Source organism: Acanthochromis polyacanthus, chromosome 18, assembly GCF_021347895.1.
Source record: "Acanthochromis polyacanthus isolate Apoly-LR-REF ecotype Palm Island chromosome 18, KAUST_Apoly_ChrSc, whole genome shotgun sequence".
Taxonomy (NCBI): domain Eukaryota; kingdom Metazoa; phylum Chordata; class Actinopteri; family Pomacentridae; genus Acanthochromis; species Acanthochromis polyacanthus.
The window spans coordinates 30436326-30461471 of NC_067130.1; the positions used below are offsets into that span (position 1 = coordinate 30436326).

A 25146-nucleotide genomic window follows, 5' to 3' on the forward strand; every position below is an offset into this window, starting at 1 on the left:
AAAATATCTAAAATGATTACATGAATATATATAAGTAAATCTTCTAATATTTAGTCTCAGAACATTGACAAAAAAATAAAAAAAAATCAACCAAAATCCAGTGAAAGTCACTAGATTTTAATTGATTTTTGTGTGAATGTTCCTAAGAAACATTTTTAACATTTCTTTATTCAACCAAAAAATGTTGAAAGATTTCCCAAAACTGTTGAAAATGTGGACATCAGAAGTTTCACTGTGATAATATATTTTTCCCCACATGTTCAAACTTTAAAGCTGGTCTATTTTGACCGGCAGGACGACACGAGGGTTAAATATTAATGCAGCACTTGTGGAAACAGAACAAACAAACAAAAAACAGGCTTCGAGTGTTGTTTTTAAAATAAACTTTTATATTTATGTTTTCATTCATAATCCATTTTCAACACTGAATTCTGACCTGATCTCTTTTTACTTTTCACTCTGAGACATCAAGCAAAACAAAACTTAAAAACATGAAGCCAAAAAAAACGTAAAAAAAGGTTCAAGACAAACAGAAAGAGATGATTTGTTCCTGCTGTCCAGTTTACTTTTTAAAAAAAAAAAGCTAAATCTGTTCAGACAGCTCAAATTGTGTAATGTTAGTAAGACAGTTGTATTTTTTAAAAGCATTTTCTCTTCCATAAAAATTAAAGAATTGTTGATTAAAAGCTAAATTTCTTGGCTGTCAGTGATTCGGTGCCTGAGATCTAAATGAATTCCAGTTAAATTACCGTAAACAAGGCACGAGATACGCAAAGGCACCGCGTTTAAAGGAGTATCTCTGCTGGTCGATTATATTAATAAATCACTGCTGCTGCTGTTGTCTGTAAATAAAACAACACATCTGAGTAGAAACAAACAGTAACTTCTCATTTGGACAACTCCTTAAACTTTGCTTTTCCAAACTCTACAGTCTTATTCAGAACGATGCAGCAGCTTTTTAGAGATTCTGGTTTGATTCCACAGAGTCCGGACAGTAAAAACAAACCAAACTGCTTTTGGAGGTGGATTGAAAATAAGATTCCAATTCGATTTCTTCAGCTGCATCTCCATCCAAATGCCCACATCTGATTTCAATGAGTTTTGCGCACAAGTGTTGAAGAGAATCCATGTTACCACTGTTAGAAGAGAAGTAGAAATAAACCTTTCTGCCTTAAATCATCACATTTTGAGAACAATTTCTACTCGACCATCTCAGATTTGTAGATTTTTAGCTTCATATGTCAAATACTTGATAGTAAAACTCACCCGTTGACCCATTTTCAGCACATTTTTTCACACAAAAATTCAATTTCAGGACGTCTGTACAACAATATCTGAGGAATTACTAAAAAGAAAACCCTGAAATTTTCACTAGCATTTCTCATCATGTCATTAATTCAGAATCTATAATACTGCAAAGCCCAGAAGGATCCCCACATGATGATACTGCCACCGCCGTGCTTCACTGTGGGGTTATTATGAAATACGGTGTTTGGTGTCCGGTCTACACAATATCTGAGGAACTATTAAAGATAAAACCCTGAAACTTTTACTGCTATTTCTCCATCATGTCATTAATTCAGAAGCTAATACTTTCCAGTTGTAAAGGATCCCCATATGATGGTACTGCCACCGCCGTGCTTCACTGTGGGGATGTTTTTTATGACAGACAGGGTTTGGTGTCGAGTTAAATCAGCGTCTAGTCTGCACAATTTCAGAGGAACTATTAAAGACAAAAACCTGAAATGTCAACTGTTGTTTCTCATCATGTCATTGATTCAGAATCTGTAATATCAGACAAGTAGATCAAATTATCTCTGATTATTGGGGAATATTTATTTTTTTAATTAATAATGCAAACGTCAACGACTAATGTTTTCTGAACCACAATAAAAAATACATTTTCTTAATTATACTTGGAGACCCACTTGGAAAGTCTGTCGTACCTAAATTAGGTTATCAAGCCATATTTTTGTTGTCATATTTAAATGATTTTACATGTTTAGTTTTGTATTATTGTGACGTGCAGCTACATGTGGTTCAGAAAATATCTCCAGTTGACTTCTGGATTAACAGGTTTTTTTGTTAATTTGAGTTCAAAGATGGAGCTCTTCATGACAGCTTCAAATGTTTCTTGTATTTCAACCCACCCATAATCACAGATGATTTAACCTAATGTCAGATTTTACAGATTCTGAATCAATGAGGTGATGAAAAAGAAGAGTGGAGATGTCAGGCTTTTATCTTTAATAGTTCCTGAGATATTGCGGTTCAAACAGCTAAAAGTGGGTCAACGTGCAGCTGTAAAGTAGTTGATATGTGAAGCTAAAATTTCACAGATACCTTTATAAATATCCAGAGTTTTTGACAAAAACATTTCAAGCAAATCAGACAGAAGAACCCTGATATTAGAAGCAAATCTATTTAGCCTGCAGTCTGAACAAAACCCAACATCAACCTTCTCAAATGACACTTGAGGCCATTAAAAGAGCTTGAGAAGTCATTAAACTTTAACACTTTTAAAGATGTTAATTGCTCCATCATTAACTAGATGTGCTCTGAGAGAGTTTTGAAAAGAACATTTTCAAGAAATAATCTTAATGTGCTTTTAGAAAAAGAGCAAGACTAAAGCAAAAAGATGTAGCATGGTTAACCTATTAGCTCCAAACAGCTAACTGGCTCCGTCTCAAGTCAAAAAATACACCTTAAGGCTCAATAATTAACACTTTGCTCATTGTTTTTTTACCTGTACACTTAGTAGTTGGTGTATTTAGTAGTTGTTTGTCGTACAGAGCCAAAGCTGTGCACAAACACTGGATTTTTCTTTTCACCACACACACAGAACGAACAGACATCCACGTGATTGGACAAAAACACAATACATTAGAATTAAACACCACGTTTAACAGAAGAAATTCCGCTCTACTTCAGATTTTAGGGCCTTTACGTGGCCATCCGGACACTTCAGAGTGTATTATTGCACTTAAAACATCAGAAACTAACACAAGCAACAAAAGAAGCTCCATTTAAATTCGTATTTTTAAAGTCCACATTGTAAACGGCTCACAATCATTTGTGCAAATTTCAAACCTGCAGACTGATTCCTGACTCTACCTACGCTGCTTTTTCTGAGATAACCAACTCTGAAATGAGACACAAAACATCCGGCGTGTCACTCCAACGTTAAAACCAGAAAATACCTACCCTCTTCAAAGAAAGAGCAGACAGACAAACCTGCAGCGTCTCAAATGAAAAAGTAGTACATGAGGAAACAGAACAGGAGGGAGGCCAGGATCCAGTTGAGTGAGTGGATGTAGACGATGACCAGGCCGATGTCGAAGAGCCAACCTCGCATGTCGGTGAAGCCCAGACCCTCCAGAGCGAAACCTCCGTGAACCATGTGAAAACGTCGGCCTACCATCAGCGGCGCCTGACGCTCGTATCCTGAAGGTACCGCATAAAAACAGAAGTGGTTTCAGGTGATTCCATCTCAGACCATCACAGGTTCTTCTGCTCCACCAGCTCTGGTTTGCTTCAACTTTTTCCCCACAAACTACACGCATGTAAAATGGTATTTGTGAAATGTTAGCTTGACAAATCAAATTCTTTTCAAAATTGCGAGTCTAAACACTTTAAGCAGGATTTTCTCCCCACAGTGTTTTGATGACATCACAGGAACTATTAAAGAAAAAAGCACCTTGAAACATGAGGTTATGATCAGTTTTATCGATGAAAATAAACTTTCACAAGTGCCATTAAACTTAAAACTGACTTATTACTTAACATCTAATCTAGTAAATATCCCGTGCAGTGTTTCCCCTGGGTTGAAATGGCTGTGAGGTGGTGGGGTGTAGGCAAGGGCCTTGAAAATCAAGATCCAAAATGGGGCATTCTGGCACAATTTGGAGCACATTTTGTTGTATTTGTAGCCATTTCCAAAAACTAAATTAAATAACATTTTCATGTTTCTTTTCTAAAAATTAGTGATAGGGAGAAAATATGACAAATATAAACCCACTTGTCCTTGTGATCAAAACATGTCAACTAGTCCAGTCTATTCTATTCTGGTCAGATTTCCACAAACCATTCCAAAATGCCACATCAGCTCTTATTACAAATTTGAAAAAGACGACAAAGGACTTGAATCTGGAATCAAGTGGTGACTTTTACATTTTTTCTAAAAACAACTACATGTTAGGTACCAAATTCCCACTTCATTTTTATTTATAATAAAAAGGTTATGTCATGACCTTCATTTTACTTAAAAATGTGAAAGAAAACTTCAAACTCTGGGTTCAACTCTGGGTTAACAACTGGTTTTTGAACACAGAACTAGAATTTGAACACAGAATTTGTTTTGCCATTGAATGATATAATTTCAGGCACTCTATAAATCATTTTATCAAAAGAAACTAGGAACTTTACATTCCGTTGAAATCATTTGTCTCGTTCGTGAGAACGGGTTTTGTCGTGCCTAAATGTTTTAACGGGAGCCTGAAAATGCAGTTCCACCTTAAGTGAGTGTTACCAACCAACGGGGATGTGCCTGCTGTGTTCAGCCACGGCAAGAAAAGGCTGCCATTCTGGCTTGTTGATTTCAGCGGCGAATATACTGGACTTATGTGTCAATGCTTTCTAATATTTAGCATTACTTTTTTTTTTTTTTGGCGCGGACCAGTGAGGCGGCAGTGTCGGCAAAATTGTAACGAGGCGGTGGCCTACAGCAGCGAGGCGGCCCGCCTCGTCGGTCATATAGGAGGGGAAACACTGCTATGGTCTAAACCCTAAGCAGGTTTGTTTCTCCCCCTCAGTGTTTTGATGACAAAATCACAGGAACTATTCGAGAAAAAAGCCTGAAACTGCACCTTGAAACATGAGGTTATGATCAGTTTTATCGATGAAAATTAAACTTAAAACTGACTTCTTACTTAACATCTAATCTAGTAAATATCCCGTGTACACACTGAAAAAACGGTTTATTCAAAAGCAGTTGGAACAAACAGGTTGTGTTCCATACAGGCAGCCTCATCTTTCCACAGATACGGTCTAAAATAAGTCTGAGCAATAATGTTTATCTTGCGGACCGTAAAGCTGCTTCCTGGACTGATGTTTTAGTTACTGTAAAGATAACATTTACTGCTGCTAAAGCAGAGAAAAAACGTGTTGCTTCCTCCGTGAACCAGGTCATGGTGCGACACGAGTGGAAATTAGCTCAGTAATATAAAGACAAGCAACATTTTTGGGTCATTCTGCCTCAAATCATCACATTTTTTGAGCAATTTCTGTTCAATCTGAAAATTTTGAAGCATAAAATGTGGATATTTATAAGAATATTAGTGACATGTTAGCTTGGCACGTGAAATATTTCCCAAGTATTGTTTCTAATTTCCTGTTGACTGGCTTTTAGCTCATTTTTTATGCATTGAAAAGTCATTAGGGGCCTTCTGCACGACCATCATAAACTCTGGATATTTAAGAGGACATTTGTAAAAATCTAGCGTCATATATCAAACTCTTTCTGAGATCATTTGGTTTTTAAATGCCCGTCGACCCACTTTCAGCAGGTTTTTTTTACACGTTGAATTTCGCTGTTTGAACAACGTCTGAGGAACCTTTAAAGATAAAAACCTGAAATTCTCATGTCATTGATTCAGAATCTGACATATTGGACTAATAGATAAATAAAGTGTGATTGTAGGTGAGCTGAAATATCTTTTTTAAAAGAGGTGAAAAGTTTTTGTTTTTTTTACAGTGTTCAACTCATAATCACAGACTATTTGATCCACATTCTGAATCAATGACATGATATGATGATGAAAAAGACATTATTTTTACTTTTGTGACCAAATATATAAATATTAAAGTATTTGACATGTTTAGTTTTGTATTAATGTGGCATCCAGCGACATAAGGTTGAGAGAATATCACTAGTGGGCTTCTGCATTCATTCATCCTCGTTAATTTGAGCTCAAAGACGGGAATTTTCACGACGCCTTCGATATATTTCAACTCATCAACAATCAGAGGTTATTTGATCTACTTGTCCAAATTCTGAATCAATGAAAATATGAGATAGAACAGTTGAAATTCCAGGTTTTTATCTTTAATAGTTCCTCAGATATTGTGTAGACGAGACGCTATTTTTAGCGGACACCAAACACTGTATATCAAAATAAACATCCCCACAGTGAAGCACGGTGGAGGCAGTATCATCATGTGGGGATGTTTCTCGGCTTTGCAGTATTATAGATTCTTAATCAGTGACATGATGAGAAATAACAGTGAAAATTTCAGGTTTCTGTCTTTAATAGTTCCTCAAATCTTGTTGGTCAAACTTAAAGATGTGGAAAAAAGCTGTTGAACGTGAGTGGACGGGGAACTTTTGGGAAAAAATGTATTGGATATGTCAAGCTAACATTTGGCAGATACTGTTTTCATCATTGACATATTTCATGATGAGCAAATCAGAGATGTATGAGCAGAAGGACCCTAGTGGTCAGAGATGGAATAACTCATGTAGTTCTCCCTAACTCTTAATACTGATGGATTCTCTTTCTCTGCAAATAGAAACAAATACTAAACAGTTATCCTGCTCAGTTTCTCACCCCAGAAGGAATGGAAGCGCTTTTTGAAGCTGGGCAGCGGCCATTTGGCACACGAGGCGTTCTGGAAGTTCTGCTTGCGGGCGAAGTAGACTTTGGGAAAGAAGGTCTTTGCTGTGTGGTTGAGCTCTGAAAAAAAGAATTAAAAACAGTAAAAAATAAAAATGTACACCCTTACTTGAGAAACTGGAACCGGATTAGGTCTAATTTAATTGAGCACATCATTTCTGCAAACAAACTAATTCATAAATGTCACATTTTTGTGTTTTATTACCTCGTCCTCATGCATTATAAGTACATATGTATCTTTCTGCAGCTGGGAACTTACAGGTGTTTCTCTGGCTGTATTACTGTTAAGATGATTAAAATGAAAACACAATAATCACTCTAACCAATGAAAAAAAACAGCTGCACCTCCGTATTTCATCATAAATAAAAGTCAGCAGGTGTTTTTTCATTTTGTCACAATTAGTCCATTTCATGATGCTGTTGTGGTGTACAAAAATCAAGCTTTTCATCTTGTTAACATGCCGAAATAATGTTTTTTATATATATACTGGCAGCCACATAATGAACAAAATAAGCAGTAAACACCATGACTGAACATTTGCCGTTTAGAAAACACTCAGAAACAATAAAGCAGACTTCAAGGGTTTCCTATGTGACAAAGTTAAGGAAACAATCCTGTTCTTTTGTACTTTTTGTGCCATTACTTTTGAGAATTTGTAGTTTTACAGCGTTTAAGTAGAGCTATAGGTGAGCTGGAGCTGCAGCCAGCAGGACAGGTGGATGTAGAAGGAGGTGTGGACTTCATGCATTTTAAAAGGAACCAATGCTTTACACTTCCATTAAGCCATTTTCTTTTTAAATTTTATTCATATTTGAATTGAAAAAGCAAGTGATTGCAATTTCCAATGCATTATTGTCTTTACAACGTCAAATACCTCATTGCTTTTCTAATGTTTGCCTTTGCTAAAATCACTTTTTTTGTTATTCTGCAAGAACAGCAGAATCCTGGAGTTGACTTTTTGTATTTACCTCACATCACTCAATTAAAAAAAAGGTATAAATACAGAAGTAGATAAAGAGAGACGGTTGCATCGAATTAAAGACATCTAGACTTATTACGTTTAGTCTAAAAAGGGATCAAACTTACCTTTTTGCACTCTTTAGGTAAATTTTTCTTCATTTAACAGCCATTTTCAGGGCATGAACGGATTATTTTCATGGACAAAACATCTAAATTTGTAGTTCTGATGCACAGAGGCGAGTTTTTGGGGGTTAAATCTATAACCGGAGAGTCATTTTTAATTTTCTGTCCATGTAGAAAAGAGTGAATGAAGCTCACCGCTGTGGAAGCTGGTGTGTGAGATGAGGGTCCGGCACAGCGGGCACGGCGTGTTGGCCGGTCGGTTCTTGGCGAGCGTCCGGAGACACGGCTCGCAGAAAACGTGGCTGCAGGGCTGACAGCTGTACGGACTGAAGTAGACGTCCAGACAAACGGCGCAGGTGAGGCCTTCCCGGTCCTCCTCCTCGCTGTCCAGCACAGAACCGCTCACCATCTCAGCCTGGATGCAAAAACAGCGACAGAAAACCAGCAAAAAGACTGAATCACTTACAGCAGGACAGCCAAAATACTTCAATGAAACTCTTCTGATTTCACTAATACTTTGTTGTTTTCTCTTTGCTAGAAATGTTTTGTAAAGTCACATCCTTCCACCTTTTAATCTCACAAACTTCTGAGGATTTATGAGTGTTTTCCAAATCAGAGAGGGAAATCCTCAAAAAGCTTTTATATATCTCTGAAAATTAATTTAGAAATTCAGCTCTGGAATAGCCGCCCTGTCCTCATGTCATGTTCAGTTCATGACATTCTTTACAAGTAAAAAAAAGTGTAAAATGTTTTTAGAACTAGTCAATCTCGGCTTTAAAATGCCCCACTACACCATAAACGTGCTGCTTTAATTGTTCCTACATGCATTACGCGGATTAAAAATGTGTTTTTCTGTCTCTGTGGTTTTTTGTGACAGAACCAATAAAAAGGAAACAGAAATATTAATGCGGTGTGATATTATATTAATAAAAATCATTGGCTACAGTTCTAACTCATGCAGTTTTTTTATTATAAAGGGCAGCCATGTTTTAATAGTTTTATCTAAATGTACATTTTGCCTCATGAAATGCATCCAGTTCCTCTTCTAATCCATTTTTCTGTCTCTGTAAACATATAGAAATGTAAATATTTGTGTGCACTGACCTAGATCAACAGATACGTGGTGTTTACAGTTTAAATAGTCATTTATTCAAACTCACCACAAAATATTCTAATATTTTCAGATATGCTGTATGCCATACATTTTAAAATATATTTTAATGATCATTTATGTGTAAAAAGTCCAGAATATATATTACATTTTCTTAAATAACTGGATTTGTTTTTGTGGTATAACTCTTCAGGTCTCCTCATAAAAGTAACTTTTTTCCATTTTTGTGACTTTTAATATTTCATATTAAAGTGTTCTTCATGTTTAGTTGTGTGTTATTGTGACATGCAGCTACATGTGGTTCAGAGAATATCAATAATTGACTTTTGCATTAACAGTTTGTTTGTTACTAGGAGCTCAAATATGTGACTTTTCATGACGGCTTCATTGTTTTGTTCAGATTTCAACTCGTCCTTAATCAGAGCCTCAGAGCCCAATATTGAAGGTTCTACATCAGTGACATGATGAAAAATAACTGAACACTTCAGGTTTTTAGCTTTAATAGTTTCTGAGACACTTCCGACAAAACAGCCTCAAATTTCAATGTGCAAAAAAAAAAAAATGCTGATGAAAGAGGGCCTTAAAGCGATTTTGAAATAAGGCTTATCTCAGAAAGTAGCTGATATATCAAGCCTAAATTTAACAGATTATGTGTCAAATATCTATAGTTTATGATAAAAAAAATCAAGTCAATCAGAGACGGTGGAGCAGAAGGAACCTGAGGATTTGAGAACCTGTGGGAGAACATAAAAACTCCACACAGAAAGGCGATCCTTTCTAGCAGAGAGGCGACAGAACCGCACTTTTGTTAAGTATTAATATCTTTTTAATGGTACATATTGATAACATTATGCACATTTTGTAATTCTCTCTCAATACATGTTTTTATTCACTGCTAGTATTGATGATTTAGACACTGTGACATGAGTGATGACCTCCACCTCCTCACCTGCTCCAGCTGACTGTGCAGCCATCTCTCTCTCCTCCTCTGTTTCCTCCTCAGACTCTTCAGTCGGTTCTTCTCTCTTTTGCTCCGTCGGTTGGAGGCTGGAGAACCTGCAGATGTTGGAGGCTGAGGAGGGAAACAACCATCAGTCACTGATTCTGCAGCTCAGACAGAAGAAGACACGATTTAACCACAGCAAGGTGTCAAGAGCAGATTACTGAGAAACAAACAATTCAACTGAACAAAGTTAAACTTCAAGAGAAAACGTAAAGTTTAACCTGAGAGTAGTGCTAAAGCAAAGGACAAGGGCTCATTAAACTGTAACCACTGTGATCACTATATTATACAAATATACACAACAGATGGAGGAAAAAAACTGAAAAAGGTTAAACATTTTCTCTTCTGGGGATCGTGGTCATGAAGGTTTATCTGCAGAATATTCACTGACTGAGGTAAAAAAAACAATAAAATCCTTAAGAATCTCCCGTCATTATCCTTAAAACACATTCTTTAAATCTTTAAAACAAGCAGCAGAAGTTGTTTTTAAATCACGTGACGCGGCAGACCTCTGCTTTAAAGCACTGCATGAAACTCTAAATGTGATCAACACCAGAAATTCTCACAGTTTTTTCTCACCATGCTGGTGTTGAACAAATAGATCAAATAATCCAGGGGTGAAATTTTAATACAAAGTCCCAAGTTGTCCAATATTACAGAACCTGCATCAATAACATGATGAGAAAGAACAGTCAAAATATGAGGGTCTTACTGAGAGTAGCTGCTGATACAGGTCAACAGGCAGTTTCTATTTTCAGCTCGGAAAGGATTTGATACATCAAGCAGAAAACAGTGTTGTTGTTTTTTTTAAATTATGGCATCAAAGGTTGTTTCTAATCAAGTAAAACGGCCAACCTGTGATCAGTTAACTGCATTTTTTTAAAATCATTTCAGCTAAAAGTTAAAAAGTGTAAAATGTTTTTACAACGGCAGCAGAAGTTGGTTATCCTCTGTTGTAAAATACTGCATTAAACCCTGAATGTGATAAAAGCCAAAATTCTCACATCATGTCAGTATTGCACAAGTAGATCTCTGATTACGGGTGAAATAAAATCAGAAAAAAAACTAACAAACTTGTGCAATATTACAGAATCTGAATCAGTAACATGATGAGAAATAACAGTCAAAATATCTGGGTTGGATTGTTAATATTTCCTGAGATACTGTGGGTCAACGGGCAATTATCAAAGTTTCCTAAAGGATTTGAAGAATCAAAACGGTGCATTTTTTAAACTAGCAGTAGCACAAGTAAAGAGAACGGCCGACCTGTCCTCATGTCATGATCAGTTAATGGTTTTTTTGTTTTTTTTTAAATCGCGGTGGTGTTTTACATAAAAGTTAAAAAGAAAAGTGTAAAACGTTCTTATAACAGCAACATATTGATGTTTTTAATCAAGTGGCTGATTTCTGCTTTAAAACACTGCATTAAAGCGTAAATGTGCTGCTTTAATTGCTCCTACAAATATTACACTTCTATGTGTTTTTATGTGACAGAATCAATAAAAAGAAACAAAAATATTAATGTAGTGTGATATTATATTGAAACAGTCATTGGATACGGTTCTAATTACTGCAGTTTTTTGTATAAATCTACTTCAAAGAGCATTAACGTACCACTTCTTCTTCTTCTTCCTCTTCCTGCTCGGCTACGCTGTCAGAAATGGATCGCCCTCTGAGGAACAAAGCTGAATCTGGAATCTCCTCCTGGACAAATGTTGCTGCCTCCTCCTCAGTTTGCTGATGCAGAGGTGACCGAGGAGCTCCAGAAGCAGGAGAACGACGGGGGACGACGTTCAATGAAGCTTCGCCGTCCGAGTCGAACTGCTGACTGGTGGGATGTGCTAGAAAAGACCGAGTCGACTCGTCTGTCCTCGACCTCATCAGATCAGCGGCGGACACATCTGGACGACCTGCGGGGCAGAAACACGACGACCTGAAGCCAACGCCGCCGTCGTCCTCCACGCTGTACCTCCTCCTGTGGGAGATGCAGTACAGAGGGCTGAAGGAGAACGACGGCGTGTTTTCAGCAGCATCAGGAAGTGGATCTGAAGCCTCTGCAGGGCCGATGTGAGACATGACGGCAGCACAGTTCAGCTGCAGACCGTCCAGAGCAGTTCTGCTGAATTCAGGCCTCTCCTCTCGGTCCAGAGAGGTTTCCGTTAACAGACCGCCGGCCTGAAGCCTCTCGGGCCTCGTCCTCCTCGGCTGCACGATGAGGACGTAGTGCTTGTGGTCGTGATCCACTCGGCTCTTGCTGAGGTGGACGGCGGCGTCGCGGCCACACGGACACTCGCTGCGGTGGATGAAGTTGAAGCCGCCGAGACGAGCGCCACAGTTCTGGCAGTTTAGTTTTCCTACAGTCCACTGGGCCTGGAACACAAAAACACCATGAAACAGATTAGCTTTGATAAAAGAAAAATCATCAATCAGTCAGTCTGATTTTATTTATATAGCACTCTTTACACAAACAAAATGCAACACAAAGAAAACTGAAATAAAAACATAATTAAACTGTTCAAACAGCCCCATATTCAAGCTACATTAAAGGACTGATTGAGGAAACACTAGCTAATAGCACATGCAATGAGGAAACACTAGATGAGCCATAATGAAATAAAAGAAGATAAAATGAAATAAAATCACTAAAATAAAACAAATAATATATATATTACTATAATAAAGATAGACAGAGATAGCAAATACATAAATTCCACATCTATGATTAAAATAGAAAATCAAAAAAATGAAATAAATAACACAAAATATATCTACAAACCAAAGATAGGCAATAGAAATAAATGAAATTCAATAAAACATCTATTATTAAAGTGATGGAGAGAAAACAGAGATAAAAACAAAATAAAATAGAAAATTAATCAAATTCATAAAATAAATGTAATAAAATATCTATTAGTAAAATGAAGACAGAATAAGATAAATAAATGAAAAAAATCTATTGCTAAAGTAGCAACAGAGATAGTAAACAAATAAATTAAATACAATAAAATATATGAAAATAGATAGAAAATAAAGAAAGACAGTGAGTGTAATAAAATAAAATAAAATATCTATTATCAAAATAGAGAAAATAAATAAAATATCTATTATTAAATAAAAACAGAAATAGAAAATACACAAATTAAATTAAAAATCTATTATTAAAATAGAGATAGAAAATAAATAAAATCAATGAAATGAAGTAACACATCAACCATTATAATAGTGATAGAGATTAAAAAAAAGTAAATTAAATATATATTATTAAAACAGTTATGACTAGAAAATAAATAAAATACATAAAATATAATATCTGTTATTAAAATAGAGATATAAAATAAATAAAATAAAATATCTATAATTAAAATAGAGATCAATAGAAACAGATGTCACAATTATATGAACAGAATACAAAAGGATAAAAAATGAAGTAATAAACCGTACATTAAATTGACTAAAATATGTTTTAAAAATATATACTTTACTACTTTCTTATGTTTTTTTTTATGGATTTTGACTTCTAGTTTGCCCTTCTATCAATCCATCTACATTTAAATAATAATTTATTATATTTACTTCATTCTATCTTATGTGGTGATTCTTTATTGCATGTGTTATTTAGGATAGCATCCTTCATTTATAACATTAGAATTCATTAACTTAACAGGCATAAAAACAGGAGTTTGGTGTTGACCTTTCACCCTCCTTCTTCCCAGCAGTGAAAACAGCCGACTAAAGCTGCAGACTTTCCTCCTGACTGGACTTTCTCACCTGGTGAACTGAGGTCAGGATCCAGTCTGGCAACGTGTCCACGTTCACATGCCAAATACTGCAAACAGCAGCTGAGCTTTCATCCGACTCCTGAACCTGCTTCAGAGCAAAAAAACAAACCATCCAGAGTCCGTTTCTGTGGCGCCATCAGCCAGTTATCTCTGAGCTGTTATCTTTCAGTTTGAACAACACTGACGTCCCAAAACAACTCTACATTAGCCACCTCCCTTGTCATCTTGTTTTGTCTTAAAATCAACTCAAAACTCAAGCATATTTAACAGACATAATAAAACAACGTTGAACAACTGCTAAAAGAATGAAAAACATTTAGTTTTCACCCACCGTTGACAAACATGCTGCATCTATGACCCCTTTTCGACATTTCCTGCAGCGGAGCATGGCGCCCTCTTTAGCTGCACACCTTCCAGCAGTAGGGTTTCACTCCATCTGTTCAGCATAATGATGATAGTTAAGAAAAGGAACTGCTAACACACCTGTACGAGTACTCAGTGTTGCATAAAGGACAATTTTTTCATCAGAATACGTGTGAAACGTGGCTAAAATTGTATTCAGAGAGGACAAAATACTCCTACTTAGACTGAAGGTTCAGTACTGTCAGATATGTTTGGATTTGTTTTACCAGAAATACTGACACTAGAGGCAGACAGATTATCAGACTGGTCAATATCAGGTCAATAATTTGCTCCCCCCCCCCCCAATACCAACACTGTTATGTGTTTCTAGCGATTCCTCGTCAAATGGATGTGTTTAAAAACGATGAAGAATGATGCAGCTGATTTACCATGTCTGCAGAGAAAACTGGTTTAAAGCAATTCTTCATCCACAACACTATCAGACTGTTTACATATCACATAATAAACTGCTGTCAACACTGAAAAGCAAATGGCCAAAGGTCATTTTTTAATAAACAGACATAAAACATGAATGAACAGAGGCATTTCAACAACGATTCGTGTTGTCAGAGTTTGTGTAATTCTTAATTTTGACGCCAGAACTGGCAGATGTGTTTCAAATATTGGGTTTCTGTCTCCTTGAATACTAATATTTGGAATCATTTTTTAAAATATTGGACTGCACTGATGGTTTTCCCAAAATTTACTGGATATTTTGTGGATTTAGTCAAGAGAAACAAGGTGAAATAAAACAAATATACACACATGTGACACATGAAAACCCAGATTCAAGTGTACAAGAGACATAAGAAGCTACTGAAGAGGCCTACATCTTTGTATATGTGGTAACCTGGGGCTGCAGCACTGTGTTTATATTGAAGGGACTATTTTTACCTCTTTGGACTATAAAAGCAGATATGCTGGAGACTAGTCAGGGTTGAAGTTAGGACTCAGTGCGGGTCAGTCAAGTTCCTCTACACTAAACTAGAAATAAACATAAAAGGTACTGAAGCTGAGGGTTCATTAGTGTTTAGAATATCACATTAAGGTTTCTCCTCACTGGAAGAGCATGAAAACCAGCTCCAGACTACATGTATGAGAGCAGAAACGTCCACATACTTGTTGCTTTCATGCTCTAAACCTGTAGACTTGAGGCCTGTAGCCTGATGCAGGTTAAACACAGTCAGGCTTTCTTAGCATAAGCAAGCTAAACTAAACCTAAAAGCCCAGTCAGAGCTAATGAGCATCATATCCTCCTGAGAACAGAGGGGGAAAAGCATCTTTTGAGTTAACTTTTTCTGTGATTTCCTGTGTTTTTGAAGCTGCAATAAGAACTCACAATTCAGAATTTTACAAGACTCGTTGAAATCAAGAAAACAAGACTGTCAATCCATTTTCTAATGAAAATTTAATAAGCTAAATGAAATTACAATAGTGTAAAAGTTAGGTGTTTGCATGACACATAGCTATAAAACAACTTTTTATTTATTAAATTATTTACTTTACATCGAAAATACATGAAAAATGTTTATTACCCCACAGACAAATCTGCTTAGGGTCAGAAATTTGAATTCAAGCAAAGAAGTAGCAAGCTCGTTAGCTATGTGTGAATCCCAGTTGACATTCATAAAGGGGGGATTATTTTCGATGACAACAACAATTTATAAATCTGGATATGTTAATAACCAAGAAAATATATGATTACCATCGGCAAAACAACGATATCTTAAAAATAACTGATTAAATAACTGATTTTTCCTGTCAGCTGCGTTTTGCTGCTGTCGCCGTTTAGTCTCAGCATGAAAACAAAGTTCCCCTCATCCCACCCAGTCACATGAGCTACCACTGGAAAGGCCAGGATGTTCTCTACTGAGCACGCCAGGATTGAGTAGAATGAATCAAAAGATAAAGATCTAGACCAAATGTCCAGCACAGAGGACATAAATGAATGGACTGGGACTCAGGAGGATAAAGGCGGTTATCAACTTTCTTTGTTAACCAGGTTTCATCAGACAGCTGCACATTAGAGCTCCTAAACTTCATACACTTAAACATGACATTAAAGGAGCATGTTTTGGTCAGAAGCTGTACCCAAAATGAAGGACATTCATTTAGGTTTTGATCAAATTTAAGCAAAATTAATGCTACTGATTAAATACTCTCTTTGACAAAGACCACAAGACTCAATCAATTTATAAACCTGTGCTCTACCAGTTGCATTACCAGATGTGTGACTGGGCAGCAAATCGGAACCACGTATAACAACACAGTTATGCATTTTTGTGTTGCAACTGTAACTGCATGAATTATTCAGTGGTTTCAGTAACATACAGCTGAAAAAAGTGTGCAGATCAAACATTTTCTCTCAGCTGAGAATCACGAGACGCTTCTTACAGCAAAATTCTGCACACTATCGCTTCAATGTGACAAAAACTGATTGCTATGAGTGGGAGCAACTATCCTGAAGTCTCTATCTCTGTCCGACGTCATAACCAAACCAGCTGTTTGTACCAGTTAAAATATCTTTGATGGACCCGTTCAACTCATCCAATACTGTTTTTCAACTAGCAAAACATGACTGCACCCCTTATATTGTGACCCAAATGCTATTAATGAACCAAAATGACTTGATTTCACTCATGAGGTTTATGTTTTAAAGATTATAGCAAAGTGGACATTTGCAAAAGCGATACTTTTCTTATTTAAAACATAAAACATTATCAGTAAAACATGTTATTTACAGCCTAAACAAGAATAGCATTGCAGACTGAACACATACAGGGTAAAAAAAAATCAGCAACATAAGCAAAGTATTATTTATAGCCATCCTAAATATCATTATCTTTGCTCACTTATTCATTACAAAACAAAAACTTTCATTAGCACTTACCTTTACTGTCACCTCAGGCACATTAAAACACCGAAAAATCTGTTTTTATGTGGCTAATCCACCAGTCTTCCTTCGAGCTATGCTGCAACAAGGTTAATGTTTATCTGCTTCTTTTGAAACGGTTAAAGAACTTTTTTTTCTGCGTTTAAACTTAAACGGCGACGTTAAAGTTTAATATTCTCACCCATGAGGTCGAGCATCTGGAAGCTAGCAGTATGTAAACAACGACTAGCTAACTTAGCTTAGCTCTGTTTACAAAAACAAGCTCCCCAGCAGCGGTTCATATGGGAAAATATCATCTTTAAGACGATGAAAATAACCTCAGCGACATTTTTTATTAATTATACCAACCTACCTCGTCACTTAGAGGACTTTCGTCGTCGTGGTGAAGGAGGACACCAGTCCAAGAACAAACAAACTTCAGCAGCCTTTAAATAAGGCTGAAAACTGGGACACTACGGAACGTCTATGAGGCCAAAAGTCCTTTCGCGATAAAAGCTTAAAGGGGCATTTCACCAAGTTCGCAGAAAACAAAAACGTCTTTATGGAATTTAGCAATTACAATAGTCCCTCCAGCTCTCATTGAAAGCAGGTAAATTTAATTAAATAAACACAGTAAGCCAAAATATATTATTATGTTGGACTGGTGGCTTTATTTTGAAGGTACACTTTCACTGTTTAGCCTGATGTAATTTAATGAAGTTACACACAGGCCCTTAAAGACTAAAATAACTGCATGGAAAATAATATAGATTAACACTGTTCTCTGAATAAATGTTGTTTTTGTTTTTTTTTATAGAAAACATCAGTTATGATCATAACTACCAACAATTAATTAATTTTCAAAAGTTTAAGCTTCAAATCACAGTTTGTTTACATGATGCCACTATTCCTTTTAATGAGAAATAATACAAAAAAAGGAATTTTAATATTCCCAAACTATGGGACATGTCATTGTTTAGTAACATCATTGATTATAATTTAGTAGCTTTTGTATGTAGGGACCAAAATGACATATTTAAAAAAAAAATTTACACCCAGTTCCACGGAGAAAATTTAAAGATACTGACATAAAAATGCTAGATATTACTTTTCCTTTCTACTTTCAATGAAAAGTTTTTAACCAACATCAGTCCTGATTAAACTATGAAATATTTATCCATTTTCAGCAGCTGAACTCTTTAAAAGCCAGTTTCATTACATGATGACCCTGTTGTTTTATGAGGAAAAAATGGGGGGGAGGGGAATACAACAGTAAAAAAATATAAATTTTTCATGTACTAAACAAAAAAGAGGATTTTCTTATATCACTGTATTCTGGGATATGTCAGTAAATAAAAAATAGCAGGGATTGGCATGCATTAGATTGTGTATACAGAGAGAGATTAAAAACAAATCACACTCAGGACCTGAAAGACAAAAATATCAGCTTCAAAAATACTACCAAGAAAATGCTCTGTTTGATTTTATTTTCTGCTTTGAACGACCAATTTTTAACGAACATTGTCCTGATTAAATTATTAAATATCTACTGATTTTCAGGATTTGAATTCTGCAAATGCCAGTTTGTTTACTTAATGTCACTGAACAAACAGAACAGAACAGAACAGAACAGAATAGAATACAATAGAATGTGATTCATTGTCATTATGCAGTGTACAACGAGACTGGAGGTTTTCATGCATTTCACTGTGGTTTTCATGTATGAAAAATAGAAAAAAATGAATTATTTCCCAAATATAATAATTTGAAGAGGATCTATAATTAGCATGAGGGGTCACCTTTAAAGAAAAAAATGACTTTCAAGACCTTTAAGACAAAAAAAGCTGTTTCTAAATCATTACCACAAAAAATGCTGTGTAATAACATCCTCTACTTTCAATTACCATTTTTTCCCCCATCAGTATACCTGATGTTGGACTAAGAACAATTGCTGAACCCTGGCAAAGTGGCCAACATTCCAGATTATGGTACAAAGTTACCGTTCAACCAGACATATCTGCTTATTGTTTAACTATATTTCACAAATAAGTGTCCTGAGTGGAAAATTAAACTGGGCAATCCTGCTACAGTTTAAAGATAAAGGAGAAGCTGGTTTATAGGATTTGTTTCATACGTTTTTTTCATCTTAATATGTCACCAAACTGTCACCAAGGATCCCTTCTTGCATATTTTGTAACGTTATTGAAACTTGAGATAATAAAGACTGCATTATCCTGATCAACGCCAGGTGGCAGTGTCTCTCCTGGTGACTCCAGTATGCTGACAGAAATGGAATAAAAACTTTAACGATTACAAAACCTAATTTTAAAAACTAATTTAAAATTTGTGTGGGGAAAATGTTGAAATTGGAAAGCTGCAGTTAGAACTTTGTGTCACTTCATACCCAAATGGCCAAATCCAGTTGTTTTAAATATTATATTTCTATAAATAATATTAATTGACTTGCAATCTGACAAGCATTAAGGAAGAAGCCTTTATTTCTTTGCTCCACCATCCTCCCTGCCTGAGCTGCAGACTAAACACAACCAAACCAGCCGGACTCTATTACATCCTCACTGACAAATGACGCATTTTCCATCACTGGTATAAATACGCAGCATCATTCTCCGTCAGCAGCCGAGACTCGCAGTTCAGAGCCTCTGTGCAGCCCTCAGCTCTCCAAACAATCCGCTATGCGTTCTGCGAGGTGTCACCGTGTGGCGCGCACCGGGCTCTCCATGGAGTAACCGAAGCTCTCCAAACGCACCGACTGCACCAACGATGGAGAGCGCGAACAACACGACGACCTGGCCTCAGTTTGACAACTCTTCCAACAAACCCAACAAACCCGAGGACGAGGAGGTGAAGCTGAGCTATCAGGTGGTCACATCGTTCCTGCTCGGCGCGCTCATCCTGTGCGCAATATTCGGGAACGCGTGCGTGGTCGCAGCCATCGCGTTGGAGCGCTCTCTCCAGAATGTGGCCAACTACCTGATCGGCTCTCTGGCCGTCACCGACCTGATGGTGTCGGTGCTGGTGCTGCCCATGGCGGCGCTCTACCAGGTGCTGAACCGCTGGACTCTGGGGCAGGTGCCGTGCGACATCTTCATCTCTCTGGATGTGTTGTGCTGCACGTCGTCCATCCTGCACCTGTGCGCCATCGCCCTGGACAGATACTGGGCCATCACCGAGCCCATAGACTACATGAAGAAGAGGACACCGAGGAGAGCGGCGGTCCTCATCAGCGTCACCTGGCTGGTCGGGTTCTCCATCTCGGTGCCGCCCATGCTGATCATGCGCTCCCAGCCCAGCAGCATGGCCGAGGACAGAGCCAACCCCAAGCAGTGTAAGATCAGGCAAGACCCCTGGTACACGATATACTCCACATTCGGGGCTTTTTACATCCCCCTGACGCTCATGCTGGTTCTGTACGGGAGGATATTCAAAGCTGCCCGGTTTCGCATCAGGAGGACTGTGCGTAAAACGGAGAAAAAGAAAGTTTCCGACTCCTGCTTGGCGCTCTCTCCGGCGCTGTTCCACAAAAAGACTCACGGAGACGCGCAGGGGAAGAGCTGGAAGCGGAGCGTAGAGCCCCGGCCGCTGCCCAGCGTCAACGGGGCCGTGAAACACGCGGAGGACGGCGAGTCTCTGGAGATCATCGAGGTCCACAGCAACTCCAAGGGCAACCTTCCGCTGCCCAACACCCCCAGCTCCGTGCCGTTGTTCGAGAGCAGGCACGAGAAGGCGACAGAGGCGAAGAGGAAGATCGCTCTGGCACGGGAGCGCAAGACGGTGAAGACTCTGGGCATCATCATGGGCACCTTCATCCTCTGCTGGCTGCCCTTCTTCATCGTGGCCCTGGTGATGCCTTTCTGCCAGGAGTCGTGCTTCATGCCCCGCTGGCTGGAGGATGTCATCAACTGGCTGGGCTACTCCAACTCCCTGCTCAACCCCATCATCTACGCGTACTTCAACAAAGACTTCCAGAGCGCCTTCAAGAAAATACTCAAATGTCATTTCTGCAGACCCTGATGATTTGAATTTTTCTGTTTTTGTTTTGGTGTCAGAGACTCACGAGAGCTGAAGACACCCAGGTGGAACGAGCCCTGGAAACCAGCAGCCTGTTTTGGACTAAGAGTGAGAATAAAACAGGGCTGGTTCTGATTATCGTGGATCATCACACAGTGTTAAATATCTCCAGAGGTGTCTGTAGTCTATGCATAGATAAAGCTGTGATCGTTGGATTGAAGCTCCATGTTCCTCATCCTGTTCTGTCATGTCCAAATAAAAAAGTACTTTTGTAATAACTTATCTGCAGTCTTTATTTTCAACACTTAATGTGCAGAATCTGAACAATTTCTAGAATAAAACTGACATTTCAGTGACTGCTTTGGGCATGTTAGACTCAGAAAATTGACAAAATTATAGATTAATCATTTTCAAGAGCTAAAATATCAACTGCTCCAGCTGCTTTTCTCATTCATATGTTGTAAATTTAATATTTCAGGGCTTTTGTGCTGTTGGCTGGACAAATAGGTAAATTATTTTCCCACATTTAACACACCAAACTCAGCTGAAAATAGTTCGCAGATCATGGTGAAAATAAGTAGGTCTGTTTAGGTGCTTTATTATTGTATATGTGGCATTTAGAAAGTTAGAAATTCATTCAAAGTTGCATTCACATTTGCAGCAATTTGTGCTTTCACTGAAGAGGAAAGCATTTTCAATCTGTCTATGTGCATTTAAATTCTGGCCTCAGACAGTTTTTCCAGTAGTGATCACTGTTACAAGAGGAGGATTTAAATGTGCAGATGAGAATTTGCTCCTTTGCTCTTGTGAAGAAGAAAACCCTGAATCGTAGCAAAAATAATTTCTTCAACAAGCACTTTAAACCCAGACAAATGTAGTTAATTTCTGGTGGACAAAATGCCAAATATATCAACCTTAAACCTGGGGACAACTATGCACAGCAGATTGTGATTATTTAAATGAGATGGAAATGAGTATGTGAATATTTTCCACAATGTAAAGCCTCAGTGAAGAGCTGGAACAGATCCTGTGATCCTGACAGACAGTATGAGGGAAAAAGATTCTAACAACCTCATTTAGGTGGGAAAAAAAATCTATGTTAAAGAGCAGAAGTTGTGGATTTTAATTTGTCAGTGCACTTCAAGTCTTTTACAGAATTTGATTCCCTTTATTCGGTGTCTTGAAGCAGCATCCCGAGTCTTAAAATGGTTTTATTTCCTCCTCAGCTTCCCCTGATCCTCTCATGTCATGCATGTGTGCATCTGCGGGCTGATTTTGAAATAAAGAGAGTCCTTATTACGGTCTGAAAAAGTGAATTATTTGGTTCCAGTGTAAAGATGTGTTGGGAGGGCAAACAGACAGAAACCTGAGCAGCCATACAAAGGCTGCTGCTGGAGAGGGCGATGTTCCACTAGTGACGCCTCACAGCCCTTTTCCTCCGTCACTGTCAGCCTCCCAGCATGCAAGTCCGTCTTAAAAGGGGTGTGAAGGCGGCTCGCAGATGGATGCTGGAGAGGTGGTCGCCATAGCGACATATGGCGGATGCAAACTCCGGGGGCCGAGGGGCAATTACCTGATCAAAGGCCTGCTGAGACACAGGAGTACAGAGGTGTGGATGAGGGACCCACAGCTGGCAGCTACCTCACACAATAAGCAGGTGTAGTTGTTATTTATTTATTTACTGGCTGCTGCTCAACACCAAGATTTTATCAGCTTTCCCCACAAATATGCATCTACAGTATTGTTCAAAAGTTTAGGGTCACTTAGAAATGTCCTTATTTTTGAAAGAAAAGCAGCTTTTTTCAATGAAGGTAACATTAAATGAATCATAAATCCAGTCTAGACATTGTTAATGTGTTAAATGACTATTCTATCTGGAAACAGCAGATTTTTCTAACAGGAAGTTAGTGGTGCAGACTACTTTAATTCCCATCGCAGGTGATTTGAATACTCAATAAATTGAATTAAACCAGTTAACGGAATCCGTATTTACACCGAAATTTGATTTACTGTCATGAGCCACATTTTGACATGTGGGAAACCCAATTTTCATCATAAAAAAATAATATTTTGAAATAAGAAGCAGTGCTGATACAACATTAACAATTAAAAAACCTAAATAGAAATAAGTCGTTATTCCTGTACTTATTTCTGCTGTATTTATATTCTTTATTTGTATTCTTTGGTATCCTTTTCCTTATATACTACTTTCCTTATACACTACCGTTCAAATTGTTAATTTTGTCATTTACCACATTAACAATGTTTGGATGGATTTCTGATTCATTTAATATTATCTTCATTGAAAGAAATGCTTTTCTTTCAAAAATGCATACATTTCTAAGTGATCCCAAACTTTTCAACAGTAGTGTATATCATGTCAGTCTTCAGTTTCCAAGGACTCCTATAACTCTTGATTTTCTAAGATTGAATCATTAAAACACTTGAATCTTTGTCACTAAAAACAATCATGCATTTTGCTTCTTTAATAGATTTATTCCAGGTCTTCTGGAAATGTGATAAAACCTGCTGGGTCAAAAATTTACACACAGCAATGCTAGTACAACTTAAATGTCCCCTTGTAATTTTCACCTCAACGAAAGACACTTTTGGTAGCTCCTCATTAATCTTTGACTCCTCTGAGCAGAATTCAAGTAGTTCAACTAAATTTGGTGAATTTCTGACTCAGATTTGTTTCTTCATCAGTCCACAGGTTCTTGATTGGTTTGAGTCAGGAATTTAAGGAGGCCAGTCTAACACATTCATTCGAGCCTGATTTAATCATTTCTTTACCACTTTTTTGACTCACTGTCTTGTTGAAACATCCAACTGTGTCCAAGATCAACCTTCTGCTGATAATTTTAGATTTTCCTGAAGAATGTGGAGGAAATCCTACTTCTTCATTATTCCATTTACTGTGAGTAAAGCTGTAGTTCCACAGAGCATGATACTGCCACCACCATGCTTGATGGTAGGTTTGGTGTTCTTTGAGTTAAAGGCCTCACCTTCTCTACTCTCCTGAGTCTGATGAATGAATCAAATGGAATATTGCCTCAGAGGAGTCATCAGCTGTAGCCAGTTGTAATCACTCACAAGAAGTTGAGAGGTCAAACCACGAAGAAAACTCGATTACCACAACTTCGTATGTCACCAACACTGTTAATTCAACTCGCTGTATGTATATTTTTGACCCATCGGATTTAGCCATATTGTCAGATGACCTAGAATACATTTATAAAAGAATCAAGATCCATTATTTTTGTTTGAAAGACACTCGTTTCAACGATTCCATAATAGAAAATTAAGTGTTGTAGGAGTCTTTGTAAACTCAAACCTGCCATGACCTACATAGTCTTTAGAAACATATGAAAACTTGTTTCAGATTTGTTCGTTTTATGCCTTTAAAGTTAAATAAGGCAAGCTAAGCTCAAAATTAATCAGAGATTTAAAGAAAAATACAGTATTGTGTTATTTGATATTGTAGATGAAGGCTTTTAGAAAATGTTATCGAGCTGCATAATGGGGGATGTAGGAGTTTTGGAACTGGACCAACACTCAGAACAGAAAAAGACAGGATATCGCAGTTTTAACATTCTTTTTAAAATCTTTCCTTTGCAATACGTCAAACGAATGCTCCTCTGAGTGTTTTCCTAAAGAACAAACCATGAGCTGATAAAAACACGCTGCTCAGCTGTCATAAATCCATAAAAGTAACAAAAAATCAAAAAGGTTTCCAGTCTTGCATGACACGTTTATTGTCAATCCAAACTTTTATTTTCCCTTGCAGCATGGCACCATAATATTGTGGGCTGTCACATCCAGACAAAACAGTTAAAAATTGCGTCTGTGCATTTCCTCCGCCACACAATTGTTGTGCTGTTTATTTCAATGCCACGTTGCTGACGTTTTTTTCCCTCCGTATCACAAGATTTGTCAGACGTGGCATTGTCTTTTTGACAAGTCTGACAGAGCAGCAAACAGCCTCTTGAGAAAACACACCACATGCCGACTGAAGTGTCAAACTTTTCCTGAGGTCACTTGAAGAAAATGAGCAGGACGATACTTAAAGCCACTAAAACACTGTCTGGATGTGCCGTTGCAGATGCTTGTGTGTTCTCCAGGTTCCTTGGAGACTGCCGCTGAGTGCTCTTGGTGGTAAATCAGCCTGCATATTGGAGGAGGTGAAGAGTGTGGA

The 25146-nt window shown here is 37.6% G+C and overlaps 2 protein-coding genes across 4 annotated transcripts; one reads left to right on the forward strand and one right to left on the reverse strand.

Moving 5' to 3' along the window:
* Positions 1 to 368: 368 nt before the first annotated feature.
* Positions 369 to 17420, reverse strand: rnf180b (ring finger protein 180b). 3 transcript variants are annotated; one of them, XM_022203090.2, is made up of 8 exons: positions 17296 to 17420; positions 13980 to 14084; positions 13638 to 13733; positions 11484 to 12239; positions 9816 to 9938; positions 7951 to 8170; positions 6606 to 6731; positions 369 to 3444 (listed from the first exon to the last, which is right to left on the reverse strand). In XM_022203090.2, exons 2-8 carry the CDS (start codon positions 14034 to 14036, stop codon positions 3245 to 3247), a joined length of 1578 nt encoding a protein of 525 aa, XP_022058782.2. In that variant the 5' UTR covers positions 14037 to 14084; positions 17296 to 17420; the 3' UTR covers positions 369 to 3244. The 3 variants fall into 3 exon arrangements, with proteins under 3 accessions (XP_022058782.2, XP_051794590.1, XP_022058780.2); XM_051938630.1 differs by having other exon boundaries at positions 11487 to 12239; positions 13638 to 13736; XM_022203088.2 differs by having other exon boundaries at positions 13638 to 13736.
* A 2151-nt stretch (positions 17421 to 19571) lies between these two features.
* htr1ab (5-hydroxytryptamine (serotonin) receptor 1A b) lies at positions 19572 to 21229 on the forward strand. Its single transcript, XM_022203087.2, has one exon. It carries the CDS (start codon positions 19704 to 19706, stop codon positions 20952 to 20954), a length of 1251 nt encoding a protein of 416 aa, XP_022058779.1. The 5' UTR covers positions 19572 to 19703; the 3' UTR covers positions 20955 to 21229.
* The last annotated feature ends 3917 nt before the right edge of the window (positions 21230 to 25146 follow it).

Coding starts and splice junctions, on each gene's coding strand:
- rnf180b (XM_022203088.2), bottom strand. CDS start 14,036: ATGCTCCGCTGCAGGAAATGTCGAAAAGGGGTCATAGATGCAGCATGT. Junction 8,171..9,815: donor TGCACAGTCAGCTGGAGCAG/GTGAGGAGGTGG, acceptor TTTTGCATCCAG/GCTGAGATGGTGAGCGGTTC. Junction 3,445..6,605: donor GCGCTTCCATTCCTTCTGGG/GTGAGAAACTGA, acceptor CGGTACCTTCAG/GATACGAGCGTCAGGCGCCG.
- htr1ab (XM_022203087.2), top strand. CDS start 19,704: ATGGAGAGCGCGAACAACACGACGACCTGGCCTCAGTTTGACAACTCT.